Source organism: Xiphias gladius, chromosome 15, assembly GCF_016859285.1.
Source record: "Xiphias gladius isolate SHS-SW01 ecotype Sanya breed wild chromosome 15, ASM1685928v1, whole genome shotgun sequence".
Lineage (NCBI taxonomy): Eukaryota > Metazoa > Chordata > Actinopteri > Istiophoriformes > Xiphiidae > Xiphias > Xiphias gladius.
Genome location: NC_053414.1, coordinates 23,181,767 through 23,204,379, shown reverse-complemented (window position 1 = coordinate 23,204,379; position 22,613 = coordinate 23,181,767). Strand labels below are relative to the sequence as shown.

At 43.4% G+C, this 22,613-nt stretch overlaps 2 protein-coding genes across 4 annotated transcripts; one reads left to right on the top strand and one right to left on the bottom strand.

Annotated features, from left to right (window-relative positions):
- Positions 1-2,166: 2,166 nt before the first annotated feature.
- slx4 (SLX4 structure-specific endonuclease subunit homolog (S. cerevisiae)) lies at positions 2,167-16,447 on the top strand. 3 transcript variants are annotated; one of them, XM_040145340.1, is made up of 15 exons: positions 2,167-2,390; positions 2,621-3,202; positions 3,900-4,098; positions 4,255-4,482; positions 4,879-5,105; positions 6,115-6,410; positions 7,604-7,862; positions 8,760-8,959; positions 9,265-9,411; positions 9,892-10,061; positions 10,449-12,286; positions 12,317-12,892; positions 14,252-14,351; positions 14,539-14,844; positions 15,546-16,447. In XM_040145340.1, the coding sequence occupies exons 2-15, from the start codon at positions 2,755-2,757 to the stop codon at positions 15,928-15,930; spliced, it is 5,379 nt and encodes a 1,792-aa protein (XP_040001274.1). In that variant the 5' UTR covers positions 2,167-2,390; positions 2,621-2,754; the 3' UTR covers positions 15,931-16,447. The 3 variants fall into 3 exon arrangements, with proteins under 3 accessions (XP_040001274.1, XP_040001273.1, XP_040001272.1); XM_040145339.1 differs by having other exon boundaries at positions 2,692-3,202; positions 10,449-12,892; positions 15,546-16,446; XM_040145338.1 differs by having other exon boundaries at positions 10,449-12,892; positions 15,546-16,446.
- Positions 16,448-16,450: 3 nt separating this feature from the next.
- On the bottom strand, positions 16,451-22,613 carry mcrip2 (MAPK regulated corepressor interacting protein 2). The gene is made up of 5 exons (XM_040145341.1): positions 21,940-22,613; positions 21,675-21,744; positions 20,108-20,241; positions 18,242-18,340; positions 16,451-16,926 (listed from the first exon to the last, which is right to left on the bottom strand). Exons 1-5 carry the CDS (start codon positions 21,992-21,994, stop codon positions 16,856-16,858), a joined length of 429 nt encoding a protein of 142 aa, XP_040001275.1. The 5' UTR covers positions 21,995-22,613; the 3' UTR covers positions 16,451-16,855.

Here is a 22,613-nt window from a genome sequence, read left to right as displayed (position 1 = left end):
CTTTTTGTCATACAAATGTTGTAAAGTGTAAAGAGAGTGTGAGAAAGAGACCAGCCCCCTAAGCTGAGGTGGAATGATCACCGGTTGTTTGTAGGCCACATCTCGGATGACGCCCCATCCTCTAAATTTTACACTAAGCTGTGTGCTATCTAGGGATGAAGGGCACGTTTAGAGTCACCCCGAGGAGAACTAAATGTTATATCAACCCTCGTTCCTCTCACAAAAACTTGAATTAGGGGGATCTACTTTTTCTCCTGTTGTAAATCAAGTTATTAAGCAAAATACTATAAATATAAGAAAGAGAGAATGAAATCACTGTATAAACTGGTTAAAGACTCATTTCTTACTTATATACCATATTGTTAAATAAACTGTGTGCAACAGAAGAACTCCAGTACTCTGTTGACTAAATAATGAGGCATCACTCCACCTGTTGGTTTGTGTTTATTTGTGTCAACTCAGCAGTGTTTTATCATCCGGTCACCAGCGACAACGGGGAGAAAAAATTAGTGATAGAGGTCAGAAAGGTGCCTCTTAACCATGCAACTCAGGTTGAAGCCCTGTGTTTGCACATTTCCACATCAAAATAAGATTTTGAATCAGTTAGTTGCACATCTGTGGTGAAAGGCAAACGTCTTAATTTGATAGAGTTCACCCGCCTCCAGTGTAAAGCATTAATAACTGGGAAAGTTACTTCTGCTCAAGTCTCAGGTGAAGACTATATCTAAATTTAGAAAACTCAGTCAAGATAGAACAAATAATGACTCCTGCACCAATCGAAAATCTGAAATTAAAATATTTTGAACCTTTCAAAAGAACTGTAATTGATAAAACATTCAAAACATTAAGTCACATGATTCAGTCCCTACATCTAATTCAAGTCATAGGCTTTGTAAAGACCTGTAAAGCGGGATAAAAGCACAGTACTTCTCTATAAATGTGCTGTTTTGTGAGATAATTGAGTTAGTCTGGATTCCAAGCTGACATATACATTTAGACACACAATTAAAATAAAGATGGAAAAAGAGTTTAAGTTTGAGGGTGTGTGAATCCTATTTTAAAGCAAGACAAAACTTCTGGCAGTGATTTAAATTTCTTTTTTGTATGGCAGTTTAGTCGTAGACTTTGTCAAAACCCAAAAATGAGGCAATATAAGAAGGAGGTTTAAGTGGTCTGAGTAACGTTGATGACTGTTTTGTTGAAAACGACAGATTTCGATCCCTTTAGTTAAGAACCCCCAACAGATAACGCTGTACATTTTGAGAATACAGAGGATCAGGGCCCTTTGAGATATGAATAACACAACTGAAGCACCCAGTTAGGAATAAAAAAGTTCTTTGTTGAGTTTGAGCAATAAGATAACTCATAAGTGATCTCATGTGTGCTCAAGGAAGTAATAATCAGAGATATAGATTACACCTGCCATAATGTACATTATTTTTTTTAAATCCTTACAGTTGATTCATTTTTATATTTTTATAAAAGTTCATTTTATTTGGTGTAAATCTTTACATTTCTGGGAATGATTAAAAGTAAATGAACAACAAATATATTAATATACAACTAATATTATGTATAAATATATAAATAGAGATGAAATGGAAACCAAATTCTCCTGAGACATTCAGATGACATGAGAATTTAGTAGAGAAGTTTGATCAACTTTTTTTTTTCTAAAGTTTGTGAGTAGGAGTAAAAATAAACGATTTTTACTTGTATCATTCAGTCGGCAATAGAACTTTCAGCAGTTTGATTTATGCGGGCCCACATCTTCTCAGTTAGTCTCAGTTCCTAGATGTTTTGGGATGGTGTCAAAGAAGTTAAGACAGTATTTTATGACTCGGAGTAACATCAACTTGTCTATTGTCAGAGGATCTACTTTAGTATTGACAGCCTCTCAGAACCCAAAGGGTCTGTAATGTAGTACTTTTTCAGGACAAGATGCTTATTGAAAAGTGTGCATCACAACGAGTGAGGAACATTTTGGATAAATATATATAGTCTGTGACTCACACGTCACATTTTACTATTTCTTGCTTATAGTTTGCCTTGTTTTCTAATTATTACAGTTAATTACAATTTAGTATTTACCATAAATTAACATGGTTCCGGTGTCTGTAAACGGGTTCAATGACAGTTTCAGTCACATGAACTGGAGGCCAACCATTCATTGGGTCGCTCACCGTCACATGACCGGAAGCTGGAAATGAAGCGGTTGACGTTTTGAAATGAAAACGGGGCCACTCGGCTGCTGGGCCTTTTATTCGTCAAATAAGTAATACAAAACGGTGCATTTTGTTTAAAAATACACGAGAATCACCGACAGAGTCGTGAATGAACAGCCATGATGCGGAAAGCTAAGGCTGGAGAGCTAATTCATTAAAACCTGGGTGAGAATAAGATGTTAGCACGAGCAGCTAGCTGGCTAACTGATATTTTCACTACAAACAAACGCTGCCAAATCTTTTTTTCTTAAGAAATTATCTCACACGGAACGTGGTTTTGTAGATATAAGTTCGCATTGAATGCTAGCGTTGCTGTTTTAGAGTAAAAGAACAAAACTGCTTAAATCTTCTCGCGTGAAAAAGGTTGAGCTAATGATGCTGTTCTTCTGTCACAGCGGACCCCTGTTGGTCCCTGAACCCAACTTTGGACACCAGTTAGTCCAACGCAACCGATCTATCTTTGCAGGCTGGTCGTTACGGCCGGGGATATGCTAGCATGGCCTTTTAATGTGAGGAAAATTACACCACCATGGATGACTCGGACCAGGATTTTTTAGATCTATGCTCAAAGCTGCTGAAACGAGTCCGCAAGAAACCAGGTGAGTCCAGGCAGCCACAGAAAGCAGAGCATCAGCCCTCCAGTCAGGCAAGTGAAGGCGACGAGAGAAGGAGAAAAAACAAAAAGGATGGTGACTCTGGGTCTAAGGTCACTGGGACCCAGTCTGAATGCACTGGAGCAGACCGGCGTGCGGTCAGTGGAGGAACTGGACGGGATTCAGGAGATGCCGGGTCGTCGGCTGTGCCCTCAGCAGCGGCAGCAGGACCCAGATCTGAAGGTCTGACAGCGATAGGGAAAGTACTCCTCAGAATGCAACAGTTCAAGAGAGCCAGCCCTCAGAAGTTGGAGCACAGAGACAAGAGTCAGCCAAGAAACAGTCAGAACGACTGTGGTCCTCATCGACAGTCACTAAGACAAGGTGAGATGACATGATGCTATTTGCAAAAATTTCCAATACACTGGGTCCTTCAACCAGTAAGCAGAAGGGATGAATATCTGGTTTCTCCCCTTGCTCTTCTAAAAAGTGTCATTATATGTAATTGAGATATCACAGGTTGTTTTTCTCTCTGCACCTTTAGTTGGGTTTCTTCTCGGGTTTTATTCTTTTCGGAGCTCTGGCTTAAATGCACCTCGATGCCACATGCAGGACATGAAGCAAACCACTAATTGTAATTTGTAATGTCAGCATATGTATGTTGTAATGCTGGTATATATCTGAGGGAACTGTGGACATGTGTGTTCCTTTTTTTAAAATTATTTCTTTCATCCACAGTTTACAGTAGAGCTAGCGTTATTGGGTATCTCAATACTTTTGACTAAATATCTTTATAATGACAATGTGATGATATTTTGGTGCTTTCATAAGGAGATTATGAATATTGAGTAATGATGGCCAAGCAGATACACATCTCTTAAGCTAGACTTGTGTAATAACTAATGAGAATTGTATTAATTGACTGTAATGCGACTTTTAAAGTTAAGGCTGCATTAGCTTCTTCTTCAGTTCTATGGAGCGTTTTAGTGTCTTTCAGCTCAATGTTTTGGTTGTCTGGTCCATGGCTATACTGTTTTGGTTTTGTCTTTTGTATGTGGTCCACCCTCATCTCCATGTGCAGATCCTCCAGAACCCTGCAGCTCTGGTCTCCACATTGACAGCGATGAAGCGCTGGCCCTGCGGCTACAGCAGGAGCTGGACAGGGAGGCTGTGGAGGCTGAGACGGTGGACCTGGAGGACGGAGGCCTCTTCTTCTGTCAGATCTGCCACAGAGACCTGTCACACATGACTCCTAATGGGCGAACACAACATCTCAACAGGTCTGGACATTTATATTTATATATTTGGCCCTTGACTGATCCTCTCACCCAGAGAGATTTGCAGCATAGAATTCAAAATTCACTTCTTAACTGCAAGCTTTAGATGAGCAATAGACTGCTGGACACACTGAGAGTGAGAATGATCCCTCTTTGTAGGTGTTTAGATGAGAGTGAAGAGAGTGCCCCAGCGCCTCTTCCTCCTCCTCCTCCTCCTCCTGGTGTCCCTGACTGTCCCATCTGTGGCAAGAAGTTCAAGTCCCAGAAGAGTCGCTCTGCCCACCTGAAGCGCTGCTCCTCAGACATGGGGGTCTCTACGGGTGTGTTGCTGCAGGCTCTTCAGAGACAGGCTGAGGAGACCCAGGATGTCCCCACTGCTAACGCATTGTGAGTCAGCGTCAGTACTTCAGTCTAGCCACAATAACACCACCGACATACTACACCTCTGAGCTCACTGTCAGTCACAACCACTGATGCACCTGCTCCATTTCTGAGATATTCAGAATTTGGCTGATGATAATGACTGTAACCATCCATACATGGACTAAGTTTGTCTGATTGCTCAGGTCTAAAGGTTGTATCATTTCAGTTAGATTGGTTAACAGAGAGAGGATATTGAACTTAACCTCGTCATGTTTCATGCTCGCCAGTCTTTTCCAATAATAGGAATATCTTGCCCATCACCTACCTTCAGTATATGAGTACTTACTTAATCTTAACCTTAAGCTTAATCAAACCTCATTTTAGCCTTTATTTATTTATTTATTTATTTTCCTCGTTCAGCGTACAGACAGGAGGCACTAAAAGGAAAGGCCCCTCCAAGCTGGGCCTCCCAGTGAGGAAGAAGCCCAGGAAAAAGACTGATGTCCTGGACGAAGACACCATGGTTGCTTTGGCTCTGTCCTCCTCACTGCTGGAACAGGAGAGGGAGGCAGAACGAGAGGGACAAGCCGAGACCGCTGCCACTTACACCTCCATGACGCCAGTGCTGAAGTGGAGACAAGATGCAGGTTCAGTAGCGTCACTATATCACCTGTGCTTATCAACACAAAAAAGGGTTTTATATTAAACCATTAAAACATTAGGAGTATTACATCTAACAGTGTAGCACAGTATATTACTGTTGTTATAGAACATTTTGAATTAACCAAATTGTCAGTTTAGTTATACAACGTCAGAGGCTTTTATTTTTATGAAATTACCGTATGGTTGCAATTTTATTTTTTTTATTTATCTCTCAGAGTTCAGGCTCATCATCAACATTTACTGTATCTGATGATTTTAGTTAATCCAACACAACTCTGATACCCTTTTGTGTCTAGTAGTAAAACCATCTTTAGGAATTACTTTAAAAGGTTGTATTCTCTGGGGCGGCAAGGTTGTGCAGTGGTTAGTCTCTGCGTGAAGTTTCCTCCCACAGTCCAGAGACATGCAGGTTTGGTTAATTGGCAACTTTAAATTGCCCGTAGATGTGGATGTGAGCGTGAAAGGTTGTTTGTCTCTATGTGTCAGCACCTGTGATAGACTGGCGACCTGTCCAGGGTGTACCCCATCTCTCGCCCAATGTCAGCTGGGATAGGCTCCAGCCCCACTACAAGCCTCATAGGATAAGCACTACAACTGATGGATGGATGGATCTATACCCTGCCCTTGACTGTGCTTTATCCTCTTCTCTTACACTGATCATTTCTTCATGGTCAAATCAAGATAGAATAAATCAGAATTTTGGAACTTGGTTAATTATATATGAGCAAAGCAAAATTATACTGCAAGACTAGAACTACAGCTAAACTGGAGGTTTATGGGCTTTCAGATGTCTGTGAAGATTCTAAGACATGCAGGTCATAGTTTTTTATGTGCTCTACTAAAAGTGGACATGCTCGGGGTTCTTGAAGACGTTTCATCTCTCATCCAAAAGGCTTCAGTTTCAGATGAGAAGTGAAACGTCTTCAAGAACCTCAAACAACATGGCTTTCAGATGCAGGCAGCACCTAAACCCTCTCTCCTCTTATGGTGCAGGTAAAGGGCGTGGAAAGAAAAAAAAGGGCGCCGTCCCTCGTCCTCCTCCACTCCTGCTCGTTCAGGATGCTCAGGCGGCCCTGATGAGGCTGCAGGAACGTGTTTCTTCTCTCCTCCTGCGCAGCCGGGCACCCTCTCCCCCCACCCCGACCCGCTGCCCCAGCAGTCTGCCTGGCTGGAGCGGGGCTGCCCTCCTCTGGCAGAAAAGCACACTGCTGAACGGCGGCTCTACTTGTCTGTCTGATTTCTACACTCCAGAGCTCAGACAGTTCATTACTCCTTGGGAATCAGCAATGGTGAGCGAGACCTGAAAATGATTACATAAGGTGTTGTATTGTGTCTGTCACGTTTGAACTCAATGGGGAATATAAATAAGACTGAATGTCTGGAATGAACCCTGTCTGGTAGTTTTGTCCTGTCCTAGAAATAAAATTTGGGCGGTTAACATTGAAAAGGGAGGTGCTGTGCAGCCAGCTGTTAATTTCCTGGTGGGAATTTGTGGTTGATATTGTTCATATGTTGGTACATTTAGTAAATGCATTAAAATTCCTTGACTTTAAAGCAAACTTGTCTTGCTCAGATACAAAAAATATAGAAGTATAAAAAAACAAATGCATTGTGATGCATTGATTTGAGACTCGGATGCCAGCTGCACTGAGTTCAAAAGTTCAAATTTATCAAAACTACATAAAGATTTCTTTTTTCCCCCCAAACATACTCGAACAGACTTCTGTCCGCCCGTTTAGAAGTATTTCTCATATATTTTATTCTGTTAAGCTTACATCCATGTACATGATACTGAGCTGGATACAGTATTTTTTCATTCGGTTACACACATTACTCTTCACCAACATGCAACTCAGCACAACACTTAATCTCACATCTAAAATGCACCAATGCAATGATCCATCCTTGGCAGTCTTCTGCAGATACTGTATGTCCAGACATCCAGCATTCACTGTGTCAAAGAGAGACATCTGATCATGTGGCTGGTGGTCAAAAATTTTCTACCTCCATGAGGAAAAGAATTCCTCTGTGGGGTTGGGTTTCTTTATTGTAGATGTGCAAAAATAAAGCAAATTGCAGTCTTGTTTACAGCAATTTTCTGTTATGTTAGATTCTGAACTTAATTTAAAGCAGTTTTGAAAAATGTTTGTAAAAATGCACAACAAAAGGTGTAAAAAGGTGGTTGAGTGAGAGATGTGGTGATTGCATGTATTTTGTATCAAAGCAATGAAAAGTGATATGAAGAGTTCTGAAAAAGTGAACACTGTAATGAGAAATTCCTGTACTTAATTGTAAATATAAAAACAATAGTAGTAGTAGTGGTTATTTTTCACAATTTAAATTTGTAGATTTTTGAACACTTTTTAAGTTAAACAGAATCATGGGTAGAATTTGAGCTTTGATGACGCACTGAATATTTGACCAAAACAGTAAAATGAAATAACAGCTGAGTTAAATCGAAACTGATCTCCTCCACCTTTAGACTAATGCAGCCTCCTCCAACGCTTGCAACAAGCCTGAGTCTTCTCTTCAACCTGTGAATGAAGGAACTCCCGTCACAGCGACCAGGGCCTCTACCCTGCCATCTTCCTCCCAGACTGCAGCCTCCTCCCCGGCTCCCTCCACCCCTGGGACAGGGCAGCTCCCAGTGGGCAGCCAGGCCCTGTGGGACCTGATGGAGCTGGCTGAAGACGGCATGACCCTCACACAGTGCGGATACACTACCTCAGGCCCCGACCAAGGTAACGGACACACACATAAAACAAAGTCTATTCTCAAATATCTGTTTACCTTTGGAGAGCACATATATCCAATTAAATGGTATAGACATTGATAGTTCCTGTGAAAAAGAAACTTTCAAAAATGTTTAATTTTTCTGATTTTTTTTTTTTTGGTGACGTTAAAATAGAAGAACTCTTTCAATGACAAGATGGAAACAAAACCATGCAAACATTTCATTATGGTGAATCAATTTCCTGAACACTTGATTGGCAAAAGCAGAGAAAACAGACAATTATTTACTACTTTAACCAGTCATTATAGTGAGTTTTGGTTGTCTTATTATATAATTAAAATCCTTTTGTTGTGGTTGTAAACCCTTAAGTATGCATTAAGTGCTTCCTGTGTAGCCTCCATTCAGCAAAGTCAGTCAGTTTTCAAATAATCTTGTGCACATTCCCTTGAGAAATCAGTTTCTTAAAAATTATGTATTTATATTGTATATACCGTACATCTACTGTTCATTATTGTTTATATTTTAGCCCCTTAAAATAGTGATTTCATCAGTGTTTATTCTGAATATTAAAATGTTACAAAACTATTAAAAAATTACAGTGAACTGTGTTCAGCATTGTCTTACAGCAGGAAAAAAAATAGCTTGGATGTGTGGAGTATTAAAATCTGGTTGGCTTTTGTTAAAAAAATTTGGATATGGGTAATTGATAAAAACTGAAGACATTGATTACACACTCCCCTTTTCACACACTACTCTAAAAAGAAACATTTCTTAAATTAAATATTTTGAAGTCACATATACTGCTACACTCTTGTATCCTGTGGGAGCAACTTTCCAACTTAGACTGCTTAGTGAAATCCTAACTGTCCATAAGCCCTGGTCCTGATTGTCTCTGTTGCCACAGACAAGCGAAGCAGTGCCAGACTGTCCACAAACCTTCCTCTCAGCGGCTTTGTCCTGGAGGAGGCGGAGCAGCAGGCTGACCTGTGCGTGAGTGGCTTCCTACCAGCAACGGCATACACGCTCTCAGAGGACACCCACAGTCGAGTGAGGAGGAAAGCTGATGAGCCGAGAACAGATAACGAGCGAGGCAGCCACCAATCTGTAAGACCAGTCGTACTCAAATTAAAAATGAGTGATTCTCATCTTTTCTGCCATAGAGTTCAGTGCAAATTTACTCACTTATAGTATAATTTAAGAGATATTCATATATATATATACAAAGTTAGCATTTGATTTTAATTAAAAAATATTGTTTGTGTAACTTTATTGTGTATTTCTAACTTTATATGATACGTGTGATAAGAATCTTTAAGGTGTTTCTTCTCTGTTGTGCCTGCTGTGTGCTGAAATCATTTTACTCTGCAGTGAACTGACCCCAGTGTTCCCTACGGGTGTTTCCTCTGTAGGTAGCACTGTTCAGACTGGCTTCAGACCTAAGCAGCATGGTGAACAACCCTCAGCTCAGTGATGTGCAGCTCCAGGTGGACAGTGGAGAGGTCTTCTTTGCCCATTCCTTCATGGTGTACACTCGCTGCCCCCTGCTGGCAGAAATGGTAAGAATTATCACTATCTTCGCTGCAAACATAAGCACATAACTAGGTAGAAATCCATTGTTTTCACAGTTTGTTTTTGAATAATAAATGTAGTATAATTGAAAGAAGACTCATTAAAGGGATAGAAACACTAAAGTCGGTCACTGTCACAGAACTGGACACTTGATGGCTGAAAGTATAATTTCCTCTAATTAAGCTGAGCTGAGGCTTTCCATTAGATGTCACAGATGTTTAGCTGGAACAACTTGAGCAGTGATGTGTAGACTTGAGGTTGTTTAATACAGTTCTTTAAGAAATGTGTAATGTGTGTTTTTTTTACTCATGAGGTACAATAAAGACAAATTGTCATTGTCAATCTAAAAATTCAGAAAAAAGTGCTACATTAAGTAATCTTTGCCCAGAAATTCCATCAATATTTTTACTGTCTTTGCTTTTCAACCCATCATTTTCTCTGTCTTCTATGCTCTAATCCTCTCACAGGTACATGAAAGTGGTTTTGGGGTGCAGGAGGAAGGCATGCCTGCAGCCGAGAGGGTGTTGATGACAGATGTCCCGGGACAGGCGGTGTTGACTCTGCTGCAGTACCTCTACACAGCCCACTGCTCTGTCCCAGCCTCACTGCGGCCTCATGTACTGGAACTGGCATCCAGGTTAGTCTAGCGCCTAAAGCCCAGGTATTTATAAATATTTTATAAAGAGCAATTTAAATCAAATCATGCACTTTGATCAGTGTGTGGTGCCTTACAAATTAAAAAGTCTTACTTTTTCCTACTTTTGTTTTTAGTTGTACATTTAATAGCATATGGGCTGCCTATTGTAAAGAAACCAAAACTCCTTTACTTTGTACTTTGTTGCTGCTGTTCTCTTTCTTTAATGGCCATAATCACAAGGAAGAATGCCCTCTTAAGCCATTTTTATTTGACTCAAGACTTTTTATGTGACCCTTTTTACAAATGAAAATCACAAGAAAACACTGCAAATTCATTGTTTTATTTTTGCAAATTCTCCCCTCTCTTCTCTTTTTGTGTTTCGTTAAGGTTTGACTTGCAGGAGCTACGGCAGCTTTGCGAGCACCACCAAGAGGAGGCAGCAGCTCATGGAGATGAGGTGGACTATATGAACCAGGACGAGAATGTCAACAACCAAACGGACCAGGCCTTCATGGAGCTCCTCCGCTCCATGTGGAATGACGAGGATGAGGAAGATGAGGGGATGGATACTGATGGAGGAAAGGATGAAGAGAGAGGGTTGGAAGAAGATCATCAAACTGATGATGTTACATCTGGTGAGAGAGAGATTTGCGAGGAACATGTGAATGAGGAAGAGCTGGAGGAGATCTATGAGTTTGCTGCCACACAGAGAAAGAGGGAGGAGGAGAAAGACAGTGTGGAGGAGGAGGAGAAAGAGGTAGATGATGGAGAAGAGGTGTTCAAAGAACTGACAGAACCTAGAAGAGGCTTCAGCGAGAAAACCCTGAAGCCGAACTCTCAACTTGAGCCAGATCCCAGCTACAGCTACAGCCGCCTCTTCTCAGATTCTCGGGGAGTATACGAGGAAAAGGACCCCTCCTCCTCCTCACCCTCAACCTCTAGCCCACCAAATACACACACCTCTCAATCACAGAAACACCAGTCCTCTCGTAATGCTTCGTGCAAACTGTCCAGCAGAACTTTGCTTCAGTCCTCACCAAGCGTAGTCGACGACTTTTCTCCTAGCCCCCCACCCAATACATCCAACCTGCCTATCACAGGTCTGTCACCTGGTCAAGTGGGTGACTGGGGTGGTGGTAGAGACAAGGGAACAGATTCTGTTGAACTGGACATGCTTAAAGAAAGTCTGTCTTTGAAGCGAGAAAGCCATGGTCCTCGTCGTATTCGTGTCCCCGTTTCTCCTGATTCACCCCGGAAAAAGAAGGAACCTGAGCTCATAGTTTTGTCTGACTCAAGCGAGGAGATGGAAGTAGATGTTGCTGTTCTTAGTTCCCGCAGTCCTTCCCCACGTTCTCCTTGTGCTGCCCAGAACCTGCAGAGCTACACCCGGATCATACCTCAGTCAATCCGGAAACCCCCTGAACCCACCTTGGAGAATAAAGTGTCCTCTAGTTCAGAGCTTAGTCCCCGTGACCCATCTTCAGCCTCGGTTCAAAGTCATCCACGTTCTGGTTGTGATCAGAGTCCAGTAGATTGTTCTCTAGAAGTTTCCTGGCTGATCCCATCCACACCAGTGCAGCCTGGAAGATGCACCAGCACCAGCTCCACCCAGACCAAAAGCAGCATGTGCAGGACGCAACTGTTCCCTAAAGGTGATACTCCATCACCCTCTCATCGTTTCTCTTCTCCTGCTCAACCGCTTCACAACAGACTTGAGACCTCAAAAAGTGCAACCAGAGTCTCAGCCCACTTTGGACCAACAGAGGGCAGTGATCCCAGGTTGAAACTGGATGAGATGGTTCCCTTTAGCTCCAGCTTGCATCTCAACTTTTCCCCTAAAAGAACCAGCAGTTATGATGCAAATAAGAATAGAGACGTGTTTACAGTCCCCCACACCAACCTAAGCTTTCACACCTCTCGAGCTCAACTCACCGTCATCCCCTCCAAGCTTCCCTTGGACGGGGCTATGGAAGAGACCCTTCCACAGCCCTACAGCAGCACTCCCCTGCATACAGTGCTCCTCCAGCCCCCTGTCCTTGTTGACTCCCCACTCCAGAGCAACCCCAATAAGCAGAGGTCGACCAGTCAAGGAAGGGATGAGGCGCCATCTGAAAGCCCAGAGAAGACAGAATTAGTAAGCTTACATCTCTCCCCCTTTTCCGACCCTTCGCATCCACCTTCTTCCTCGTCTCACAGAGGTCTTCAAAGTTCACAGAGACACAGCAAGTCCTCAAGTGAAAGTCGGCGTTCTGTTGAGTCCAGCAGTCATACGAACACAGGGGATGAGCTCAAGAGGAGGATAATAAGAAATGAGGAAGGAGAAAGAGACAGAGTGAGTGAAAATAAAGACAAATGTGATGGAGGAGAGCGGGAAGAAGAAAAAGATGAAAGTGCAGAAGCCGAGATTGCAGAGTCCAGTTTCCAGCAGAGCTACATGGACGAGCCTCCCATAGCTTTTAATGACTCGTGGGGTCTCGACGCCTGTGTTGAAGCCGACCCGGGCTGCTTCAGTCTGAGGCTAGAGGACAGTGGAGGATCCAACCAGCAAGAGCGCAGCCAAGGACAAAGAGAAAGGGCCAGGTCACCATCCTCTACTGACCATCAGCCTCCACCATCCAGTCTCTGTATCCAGTCGCTGAAGAGTTGCGGCGGCGTGATTAACTCCTCTCCATCCAAAGCCCACAGTACAAGCCGTTCCTCCACCCCGTCACCACCAGGCCCTAACAACAGCCTCCTGGACTCCAAATTATGGGAGAGCTGGGGGGAGGAAGATGAGGGGGCTCTTCCTCTCTCTGAGAGGGTTAACCCCTCTGCCCAGCTCAAAACCCCAGGTATGAAGCCTTACTTTAACCACAGTACGTGTGATTTGGCACAGATCTGTACTTTTGTAAAACACCATCCTATCAAGAGTGACTTTTTTTTTTTTTTTTTGCCCAAAGCATGGTAATGATCATCATCTCCACCTTAAAGTAATAAAGAGTAAAGCTGTGTCTGTTTTAATAGAGACGCATTTTCCCCATTAATATGCAAATGTCTGCAGAGAGGTTTTCCAAAATCTAATCAGATAACCTGCTCTATAGGACAACCTTTGGAAGTATGAAGTTGTCGTCATATTTCTTGAGTCATTGTATTCACAAGACTGTGTCTATGGAGCCAAGAGGTACACAGATGCCATAATGCAACACAGTCCAACTTTTGGACATTTTATTAAATATTTTGATTATACAAAATTGGTTAAGTTGCATCGATTTCTGAAGATATTCTAAATTCTGTACTTAAAATTCAGGGGTGCCAATAATTTCAACCAGGACTGTACCTCTGCAGTGGGACATGTGTCCTGGATAACTTTAAAAAAATAATTCCAAAGCAATATAATTGAAAGCAAATGCAGTAAGTGCAGAAGGCTCTGAACAGCCTAAATAACAATTATAGCAACTGCAAATTCAATTATAAAAGAAATTCAGTCTAAATTTCTAATAGCTCTTAATAACACTTGTTTGTGATTTATCCACCCTTTATTTATGGGAATATTTTAAGTGGAGTATTTTTTTTTTTTTTTTTTTTCGAATTCTTATAACTGGCCAAATGTAGACAAACTTGTGGCACATCACATTTTTTCTTGTGCATGGAGTTTGATAAAAGAAAATGTTTCAGCTGTCCAAAATAATCTGATGTCAGTTCCTCAGAGTCTAATGTGAGGCGTTTCTCTAGACTAGATGTTTGACAAGCATGCTGTGAGTTGTTCACCGGCAGCAACCTCAACAGACCCCAGTGCAATTCAGTCCCAAGATCTAGTATTTGAAATAAGCACTGCAGGAGCGATAGAGACACTTTTGTTCGCACACAACCTGGCTAAATAGATAGTTTAATGTTTGGTCCATTACCCCCTTTTTTTTTTCCTTTTTTTTTTTTTTTTTGGAAACAACTGGTTCCTGCCTCTTCACTGGTGTTGCTCTAAAATCATTCTGGGAAGTATAGGAAATGTAGGAAATGAGTAACTGCAGTGGACGAGGCAAGCTATCATATCAATGATACGTCACAGTGTGAGAGAGGGTAGATAAAGAGGTAGACAGAGGGTAGTATTTTTAAAACTTATCTAACACTGTGGGTGGTTATATTTTATAAATAAAATTGTAAAGAAATCAAAAGGTGTAGTTTTGATGAATGTCTTCTTGGTTCTGTCTCATCAGCGTCATCACACAATAAAAAACGTTGCTCCTTGGTGCCCATCACTCCCATGCCCCAGTACTCTGACATGGACACACCGGAGCTCAAGAACAAACTCAATAGGTCAGTCAGTTCACTCTCATCTCTGCCCACATGTAACAGAAGGGCCACGTTTTTTCTAATCAAAGCTGTTAACTGCGGAGCCTGTCCGATTACCTTCCCTGGTGTCAATGTCAACTTAGTCCTTCTTGGCTCTCCTCTCTGTCTCAGGTTGTTTTCCTCCAGTCCTCTTACTTTTTCCTCTGTGCAGGTTTGGTGTGCGGCCTTTACCAAAGCGCCAGATGATCCTCAAACTGAAGGAGATCCACCAGTACACCCACCAGCTGGTCAGCTCGGACTCTGAGGATGAGCCACCCTCTGCAGGGCGCACGGCTCGGCCTAAGCCCCCTGCCACCGGTTCAGCAGCCTCCCGTGCCCAGCCAGCGAAGTTTAAAGAGCCCAGAGCGCCCGTTGCCATCTCTCCTCTGAAACACAGAGGAGAGGAGGAGGGAGAGCTGCTGTCTGCCTCACAGGGCTCAAACACCTCTTCGACTCCTGCCAGTGAAGAATCTGAAAGGTACAGTGCAGATCGTCTCAGGTGATACGTAACTGCACGCTTGAGTCAGTGCGCATTTTACTATACAGACTATGTGACTACACCACCCCCCCATGGGAGGGGGGTGATAGGGTGTGTGTGTGTGTGTGTGTCTGTGTGTCTGTGTGTGAATATATGACGTTTGAGTCGCTTTCTCCATATGGAGTTGAGCTGCAAGGACAGAAAATACATTTGCTGATCAATATTAATTATTTATGTTCTAACAGCTCCTTAAATTCTGAGTATTTGAGTTTTTTCTCAGTTTGAGACGACTGTAAACTGAATATCTCTGCGTCTTCGACTGTTGATCCGACAAAACATGGGTTGTGGGAAATTGTGATGGGCATTTTTCACAATTTTCTAACATTTTATAGACAATATGGTTCATTTAGAAAATAATCTGTCACATAAATAATATTGAGCATCGTTCATATTTAGGAAATATTTTGTATTCAGAATCAAGTTTCAATTTGTCTTTTTATAGGCAACACAATAAATTGTGGAGGACAATTAGGGACCATTTACAAGATTTAATTAGGGTGATGCAACACTCCTTTCAGACTCCTTTTAATTAGGGCTGTAAGACGGTCCGTTGTCACATAAATATGGTACTTCCATTTGGCACTGAAATAACTTTGATTGATACAGTGTATGTATCTAACCACTCCCCTCTCTCATATCAGGTCCAACCCAGAGCTGTGCCTCTCTTCCGATGGCGACTCGGACAGTGATGGCGGCATCTCTGCCTCCCAGGCTGCGTCTCGCCTTCAGGATCGCCTCCAGGCAGTGCGCTCCTTCATCCTGTCAGACTCCGGGCTGCACAGTCAGATCCTCCAGTACCAGCCTCTGGTCCTCTCCCAGCTCCAACAGCGACTCAAGGCGGCCGGGATCCGCTTGGGTGCCGCCAAGCTGGTGGACTACCTGGACTCTCAGTGCATCACCTTCACCACAGCCAAGCCGGGCCACTCCGCACCCCGCCATAGGCGGGGCAAGAGGGCAGGCAAGGGGGCAAAGGCAGGGGGGGAACGAGGAGCGAACAGGAGAAAAGCTGTTACAGCCACTCTTTAAAACTGTGACTGCAAGAAGTGGCAGGTTTGACTTTAGTGTTTGGAACATTTGTCTGAAAATAAATTTCCGGTGAAGAAGAAGCCATGAGAAATTTTGAATTATGAAGAGTTTTAAAAAGACTGTGGTTGTTCCTGGACAATCTGCACTCAGCTGATTCCTCAAAAGTTGACTTCAGCTTTTACTGCTGTGTTTAAAACTGAAAACATACAAAATTTTTCTTCAGGACAGGTTTTATATTTGGTATCGTATTACAAATGTTGAACTCCCACTGTGAAAATAAAAGGATGGTAAGTGTTGCTGTCCCCCTTTGTCACAAATGGTTCCTTTCATTCAAAAATCTTTGGAGTAGCCACTCCTGATAAGTAGATTTTACACACCCGCTGTTATCTTTATCATCTGTTATGGTACAAAGATGAATCCTAACTATGTGGTACTTAACCTCCTTTTAATACCAAATCAGGACAAAGGGAATTAAATTCAAAGAAATGATTCCACACAGCAATTTTTTGAAAAACATTTTACTTTTTTTTTTTTTTTCCTTCAGCAGATTTATATCCAAAGATCAGCCAAGACGTACATACAGCTGAGCACACTCGAGAAAGGAGGCGGGTTTTTTTTTTTAAATGAAAATTCTCACAACTTCTATCCGATAGGTCATTCAGGTAGAGAGAGACGGGTCCCTTGCAGCAGCACAACATCAAGTCAGTGCTGTGTTCACAGTCATGTCAGTGTTGTTGCATCAGAAGCGGTTTTGTGTTGTGCACCCAGTTTTCTCTACAGGGCGTCAAATCAGATTCCAAATTACACGTGACCCTTCAGCGCTGCAGATCTTCGAGATGGACTCTGCTCCTCTCCACTCCGGTGATGCCTTCACTGATGGAGCATCAACGCAGTGCTTCCTGTCCTGGGTCAAAGCCTCGCCCAGTCATGACAGGTTGGCAATGTTGGCAAGAAAGCGCTGAGCCCACCACTCATCCAGGTCTATGGGCACAAAGTCTGCACAGAAACAAAGACAACAGCGGGGCGCAAGTATTAAAGAATAATCCCTGTTCCATGGTTGATTCATTTTGTTCATTAATTATTCATTTTCTCACATGAATACCAAAGTCAGATTTGTTTTAAAAAGAAAAAAGGATGATATGTGCAGATGTAAAAACCCAAAACCTGAGGGGCTGACTAAATGTTATTAAAGTACATGTAAGCAGCATAAATGTCCAAAAGGTCTTTGAAATAAGTAACACAATAATATATATGAGAGGCTGTATTACAGTAGATCTATGAGCTACATGCTAATGTCAGTATGCTAACATGTTTACCAAGTTCACAATTTTAATTTAGCATGTTAGCATGCTAACACTTGCAAAGTAGCACTAAACACTAACCTGATGGGAATGTCATCAGGTATTTGGTCATAACCCAATAATTTGAACAAGGTGAAATTTTGTCCTGAAGGCGCCAGAGGAAATATCATGGGATTACCAATTTATCCTGAGTGGGATGTGAATGTCGGGACCAAATTTCAGGCCAATCCATCCAATAACTAACTAACTATTTCACTCAAACCTACAATTTTCAACCTCACGGTGGCGCTGGGAGAAAAGTCAGCCAGTGTCATTCATGGTCCTCTGGGGTCCTTCAGTCTGGACCAAAGAGGAGGACCGACTGACATTGCCAATCCTGGAACATTACTAGCAGCTTTAAAAAAATAAGGCTCACTTGAGCTGAAATACACTAGATTATAGCTTTTTTAAATTAAGAACCAGGAGCCTCCGAATAGAAGAAAAAAAAGAAAAACATCTTAAAGAATCCGGCCTAAGCGACTGTGGAATGACCTTTCACGACCCTGAGCCACTGAAGTCACCGGAGCAGACAAGTGTGAACCGAGATGAGACAAGCTACAATCAGCAGCCAGGGCTGGGTTATCTGGAACAGCCAGGTCCTCGTAGACCAAAGAAAAGTTAAAAATTAAAGAAAACTATTACAACAGTTTCCCTCCGGCTACAGATAAAAGCTGAGCCAAAAACCAGTCAGCATGTGATTCATGCAGAGAGATGAGAGCGGCCATTGTGGCGATTGAATAATCAGGAAAGCCAGGAAGATAACTGGTTCAAAGTTCAGGGGGTTAGGGAGCAGGAAGAGGATTATCTGTCAGGTTGCTGCAAAACTGAGTAGTGAGATTAGATTTTAACGAAGGCAGATTTACTTTGTTGTCGCATTCTTTCAATTATTTTAGCAGGTAACTGAATGGAAATTGGTTGATAACCAAAATCACCCCTGTGTAAAAGTGTAGAGAGGAGACGCAGGTACTTACTCTTCATCGCAGCACTGGGGGTCTTCTCGGTGTACTGAACGGGCCCCTGGGACTCCCCACCGTCCCCTTCCCCCAGCTTCTGCTCCACCTCCTGCCACGCTGCACAGAAGAAAAAAAAAGACAGTATTAAGTGAATTAGCTGAAATGCACCCAAAGTCAACAGGAATCTGGCTTTTGTAAAAATGGTGGTATAAAATACAACTTAACTTGTGAATGACATTTTATTTGTCTTTTTTTCCACATTTCTAGACTCATCCTTTACATTACTTTTAAAAAAAGCCTCCAGTATTTCATAGCATCTGCATATAGTGCAGTTCACTTTTATATAATGCAAATATAAAGTTGATTTGCCAGCACTCGGGCTGGACTGCTCTGTGGTGTGTATCAGCTGTGGGTGAAGGCTTTCCAGCTTCAACTCTAGCTAAACCTCAAGGTTTCACCTCACAAACTTTCAGCCACACACCACTTACTTACAGTTTGTACAGTTTGCTTGTATAGCTAATATAAGGATGTCAAATATGAAGAACAAATACCAAAAAACTTCTCTGTGTGCATGAGGGAGGGTAAAACGCTATCTAAACATGTCTGGAGGTGAGATTTGTTGTCATTTCAGCTTTTTAATTTTTCTTTTTTTTTTGGTATCAGACCCATCAGGTTTTTTGTCTTAGAACGACTCAACAGATTTTTCAGGTTTTTCTTTAGGTGTGATCGGTGAGGAAAAGTGAAGCGTTCTCCCACGGCTGAACTTTACAGTCACAAAGGATCACCACAGAGCCGCCCTTCCTGGCAGTGGTCCAACAGTAACACAGATAGCTGGTTCATGCCAATTCAGCTCCACAAGTCGTTTCTTTCCACCAGGGAATGAGGCACTGGCCAGCACTAAGGCATGCTGGGTAAACTTCAAGACAGGGTGAGAAGCGCACAGTCATGGTTTTTAATCATTGTCAGCTTTTACTGACTATAAGCAACACTCTTGTTGAATTCTTGCAGTGGTGCCACCTTATACCTCATTTGTGCCACTGCTATAACCAGCCATCTCCTGTTTTTCAGATCACATCTGATTTTTTCTGGTATGCTGTAATGTAAAGCGCTGGTTTTATTTTATGTTATAGATATTTTCATGTTATAAATTACTGATAAACTAAAATACTGCTGCCGAAAATTCTGAATTGGGCTACGACTAACAATTATGTTCATTATCAGTTAATCTGTCGAATAGATTCTGGACTGATTCGTCTGTAAAATGGCAGAAGAGAAAATGAAAAATGCCCATCACCAGAACCTAGAGCTCAAGACTACATCTTCAAACTTCTTATTTTGTTCTACAAGTCACAAAATTTAGAAAATAATATTCACTTAAGTATCTTATGACAGCAGCAAACTCTCGGACTTGAGCAGCTGGAATCAACAAATGTTTGGCTTTTATTCTTGAAAAATGAATGCATTGGTCGACTAATCATTTTCTGTCGATCAACTTATCAATATATCAACTAAACGTTTCAGCTCCGATTTAAAAGCACATTGTCGGGCACCCCTAATGTTGTTCTGATTTTAAACCGTGTCAGTTTGTGAAACCCCAACAACAAACCAAATAAAGCTGAGAATTTAATAAAACCTTCGATCCTGACTACAGTACAGCAGCTCAGCCAGGAAGGAATGTGTTGTAAAGGAGAAGTGTGCATGCTTGAAAGCGGGAGATTATCTTCTAACCCCAGCGTCCCGATTTTGATCCTCACAGCCTCCGACCTTGTAACCTCGAGAGAAAGATCTCCAGTCTCTGTGGGGCTTCGGGATTCTGCCCTGGTTGATGTGACCCTCCCTCCTCCTCCTCCTCCTCCTCTCATCCATTGACCCCGTGACCCTCACCTTCATAGACAAATCTGACGTTCTCCTCATGTGCTGGGGTGAATCCCTCCGCTGGGCTGTCGGCTTTCTGCGTGGCCGCACTGTGGTAGCGCTTCCCGTTGAGGCGGTTGAACACGATCTTTGGGGGCGGTGAGCTGAAGAGACAAGACGGGGTGAATCAAAAGGAGGGCAGCTTGGGCTTTGGGACAGGCTGCGTTGCCACAAAACACACGGGCGTAAAGTCTCAAAATGAAGGCAGAAATGATGCAAGTTGCCAGTTTAACTTCAGGAAACTTCATGTTTGACTGACAGGCATGTAAATTTACTTTATTTTGAATGACTTAACTGTACTGTTAAGTTGCTTATACTCTCAGGTTGAGCCTTTAGCTTTCGGAGAAATCAAACATGAATGTTCATTATTTACCTTGGCCCTAGTCATTTAACAAAGCAAATAATAACTCAGTGTGCACTTCCTCCCTTTACTTGAACCACATCTCAAGGTCTTCACCAGCAAATGGATAGGGAAACTGGTTTGTATACAGTAAGACATTGTTGAGTTTTTGCTTTCTTTAATTTGTGTGCCTGAAATGTTACTCTCTTTATCCCAGAGTGCCTTTCCAAAATCCCCAGGAAAAAGGCCATGTAATGTACTGCAATAGCAAGACTCCAAGAATTCGATGGAGCGGAGAAAAAGGCGAGACTCTTAGCCTTTATTCAGAATGCAACACAGCTCGTCCTTGCAATGCATTCTGGTCAATTGAGGCTTGCTGTTGGTACATAACCTACCTACTGTCTCTGCTTCGTTTAGAACGGATTTCACCCTTTTTATCCTCATATTAAACACGGATGCAGATGTAAAGTCTAAAAAGAAGTATCTACTCCTACTGGCGCACTTTGCACTCTGATTTCTGACTTTACTGCGAAACTCCTAAAAAGCTCCTGATAGTTTCTCTGCCGTCCAATTCAGCCGAAGCTGCACCGGAAACCCATTTAATTGTTCCTGTTGCAACATTTTTAGGAAGGTGTCGATTCAACTTTGTGGTCCCTCTGGAGGCTGTGGTCTGCGGTGCTGTTGAATTACATTGTATAACTCGCGGGGGTGTTTCTAATATTTTGGCCCGTATTACACCGAAATGGCTTTAGCTAGCATAAACTGGCAACCGATTGGATCCCGAGTGATGGGTCTATTTCCGAGCAGCACCTGAAGGAAGCACGGGATCCCTGCTGCTGTGAGATGCGGACCACGACAGGTGGGGTCCCGCACCGGCGCCGCAGCTCGTCAACACCCGGTCGCGCCGAGCAGGGGGCGCGGGTGTACCGCGCGAGCTCACGCGGTTACCGCGCCGCGTCGCCAGCCGGGCCGAGAAACTGCGAGAACTGCGGGGAGCGTGTCCGATAATGGACGCAGCGTTGGTTACCCAAGTCACACCGAGGTGTTACATGATCGCACTCGGGGCGCACGTGCAGAGTATTTTGGGCCCACGCTACTCCAGCGGCCCAAGATAAATGATCTCACAAAAATGAAATGAAAATCAAATGAAAAACAGAACAAAATACGTCAACGCGTGAACTGAGAGCAGCTACTTACTTTGACGTGAGCCAAGACGTCGGCTTGAGCTTCAAGTCGCCGAATTTGCTCTCGATCTGTTGTGTGGGACCTGAGAGAGGGACACAAGTGAGAGTTACACAGTTGTCGTGCTCTGCGCACTTCAACCCCGAAACGCTCCGCACGCGAACAGCGAGCCGCTCGAGCCGGTGCGATAACCCCCCCCCCCCAAACTTTCCCGTTCACAACGGGGGCAGTCTGCTGTTAGCGCCGCGCCGCGCTCTGGACGACAGGCTCACTCGCTCACCTGTCCTCCGTTGTGTAACAAGTTTGCTGGGACCTCTGGTGATTGTGTACATCATGTGAGCGCCGGTAACCTCCAGAAATCCTGCGGTGTCTCTGCGGAACGACCCGACTCTCTTGTCAATAATCGGGTGCAAACATGGAGCGCCAACCCTGCGACTTCCAGTCCTCTGTCCGCGGCAGCCACGATTATAAAATGTTCGCAACGTGTCTTATTTTGCTCGCCAGGTCAGCTGCTCCGGAGTCGGCCTGAAGCCTGCGGGAGAGCTCGCTTTGACGTGATGCCCGCTGTATATTGACACGCAGCCCGCCGATCCTCCTGACCAGCAGGTGTTCAGCTGAAACCAACCGACGTCCGCTGCTCCTGGGAGAGGTGGCGTGTAGGTCATCCAAGGAGAAAGCGGCTTCACATGCCGGGGATCAGTCATTCACCGGGACCGGGGAGGAGGAGGAGGAGGAGGAGGAGTGGGGGGGGGGCGCACTTTGGTTCCCTAACGTGCGTGGATAGTCACACTCCGGACAGGACACTCTTCCCTCTCTGCGCCGCTGATGCTCCAGGACTGCCTGCGAAACCTGGGCTCTCTGACGGAATACAAGGACACTGCGCACTTGGATATTTTCATCAGGACGGAAAGTTACCATGCTTGGCCAGCGTCGAGCCAGCCGGATTGAAGCAGT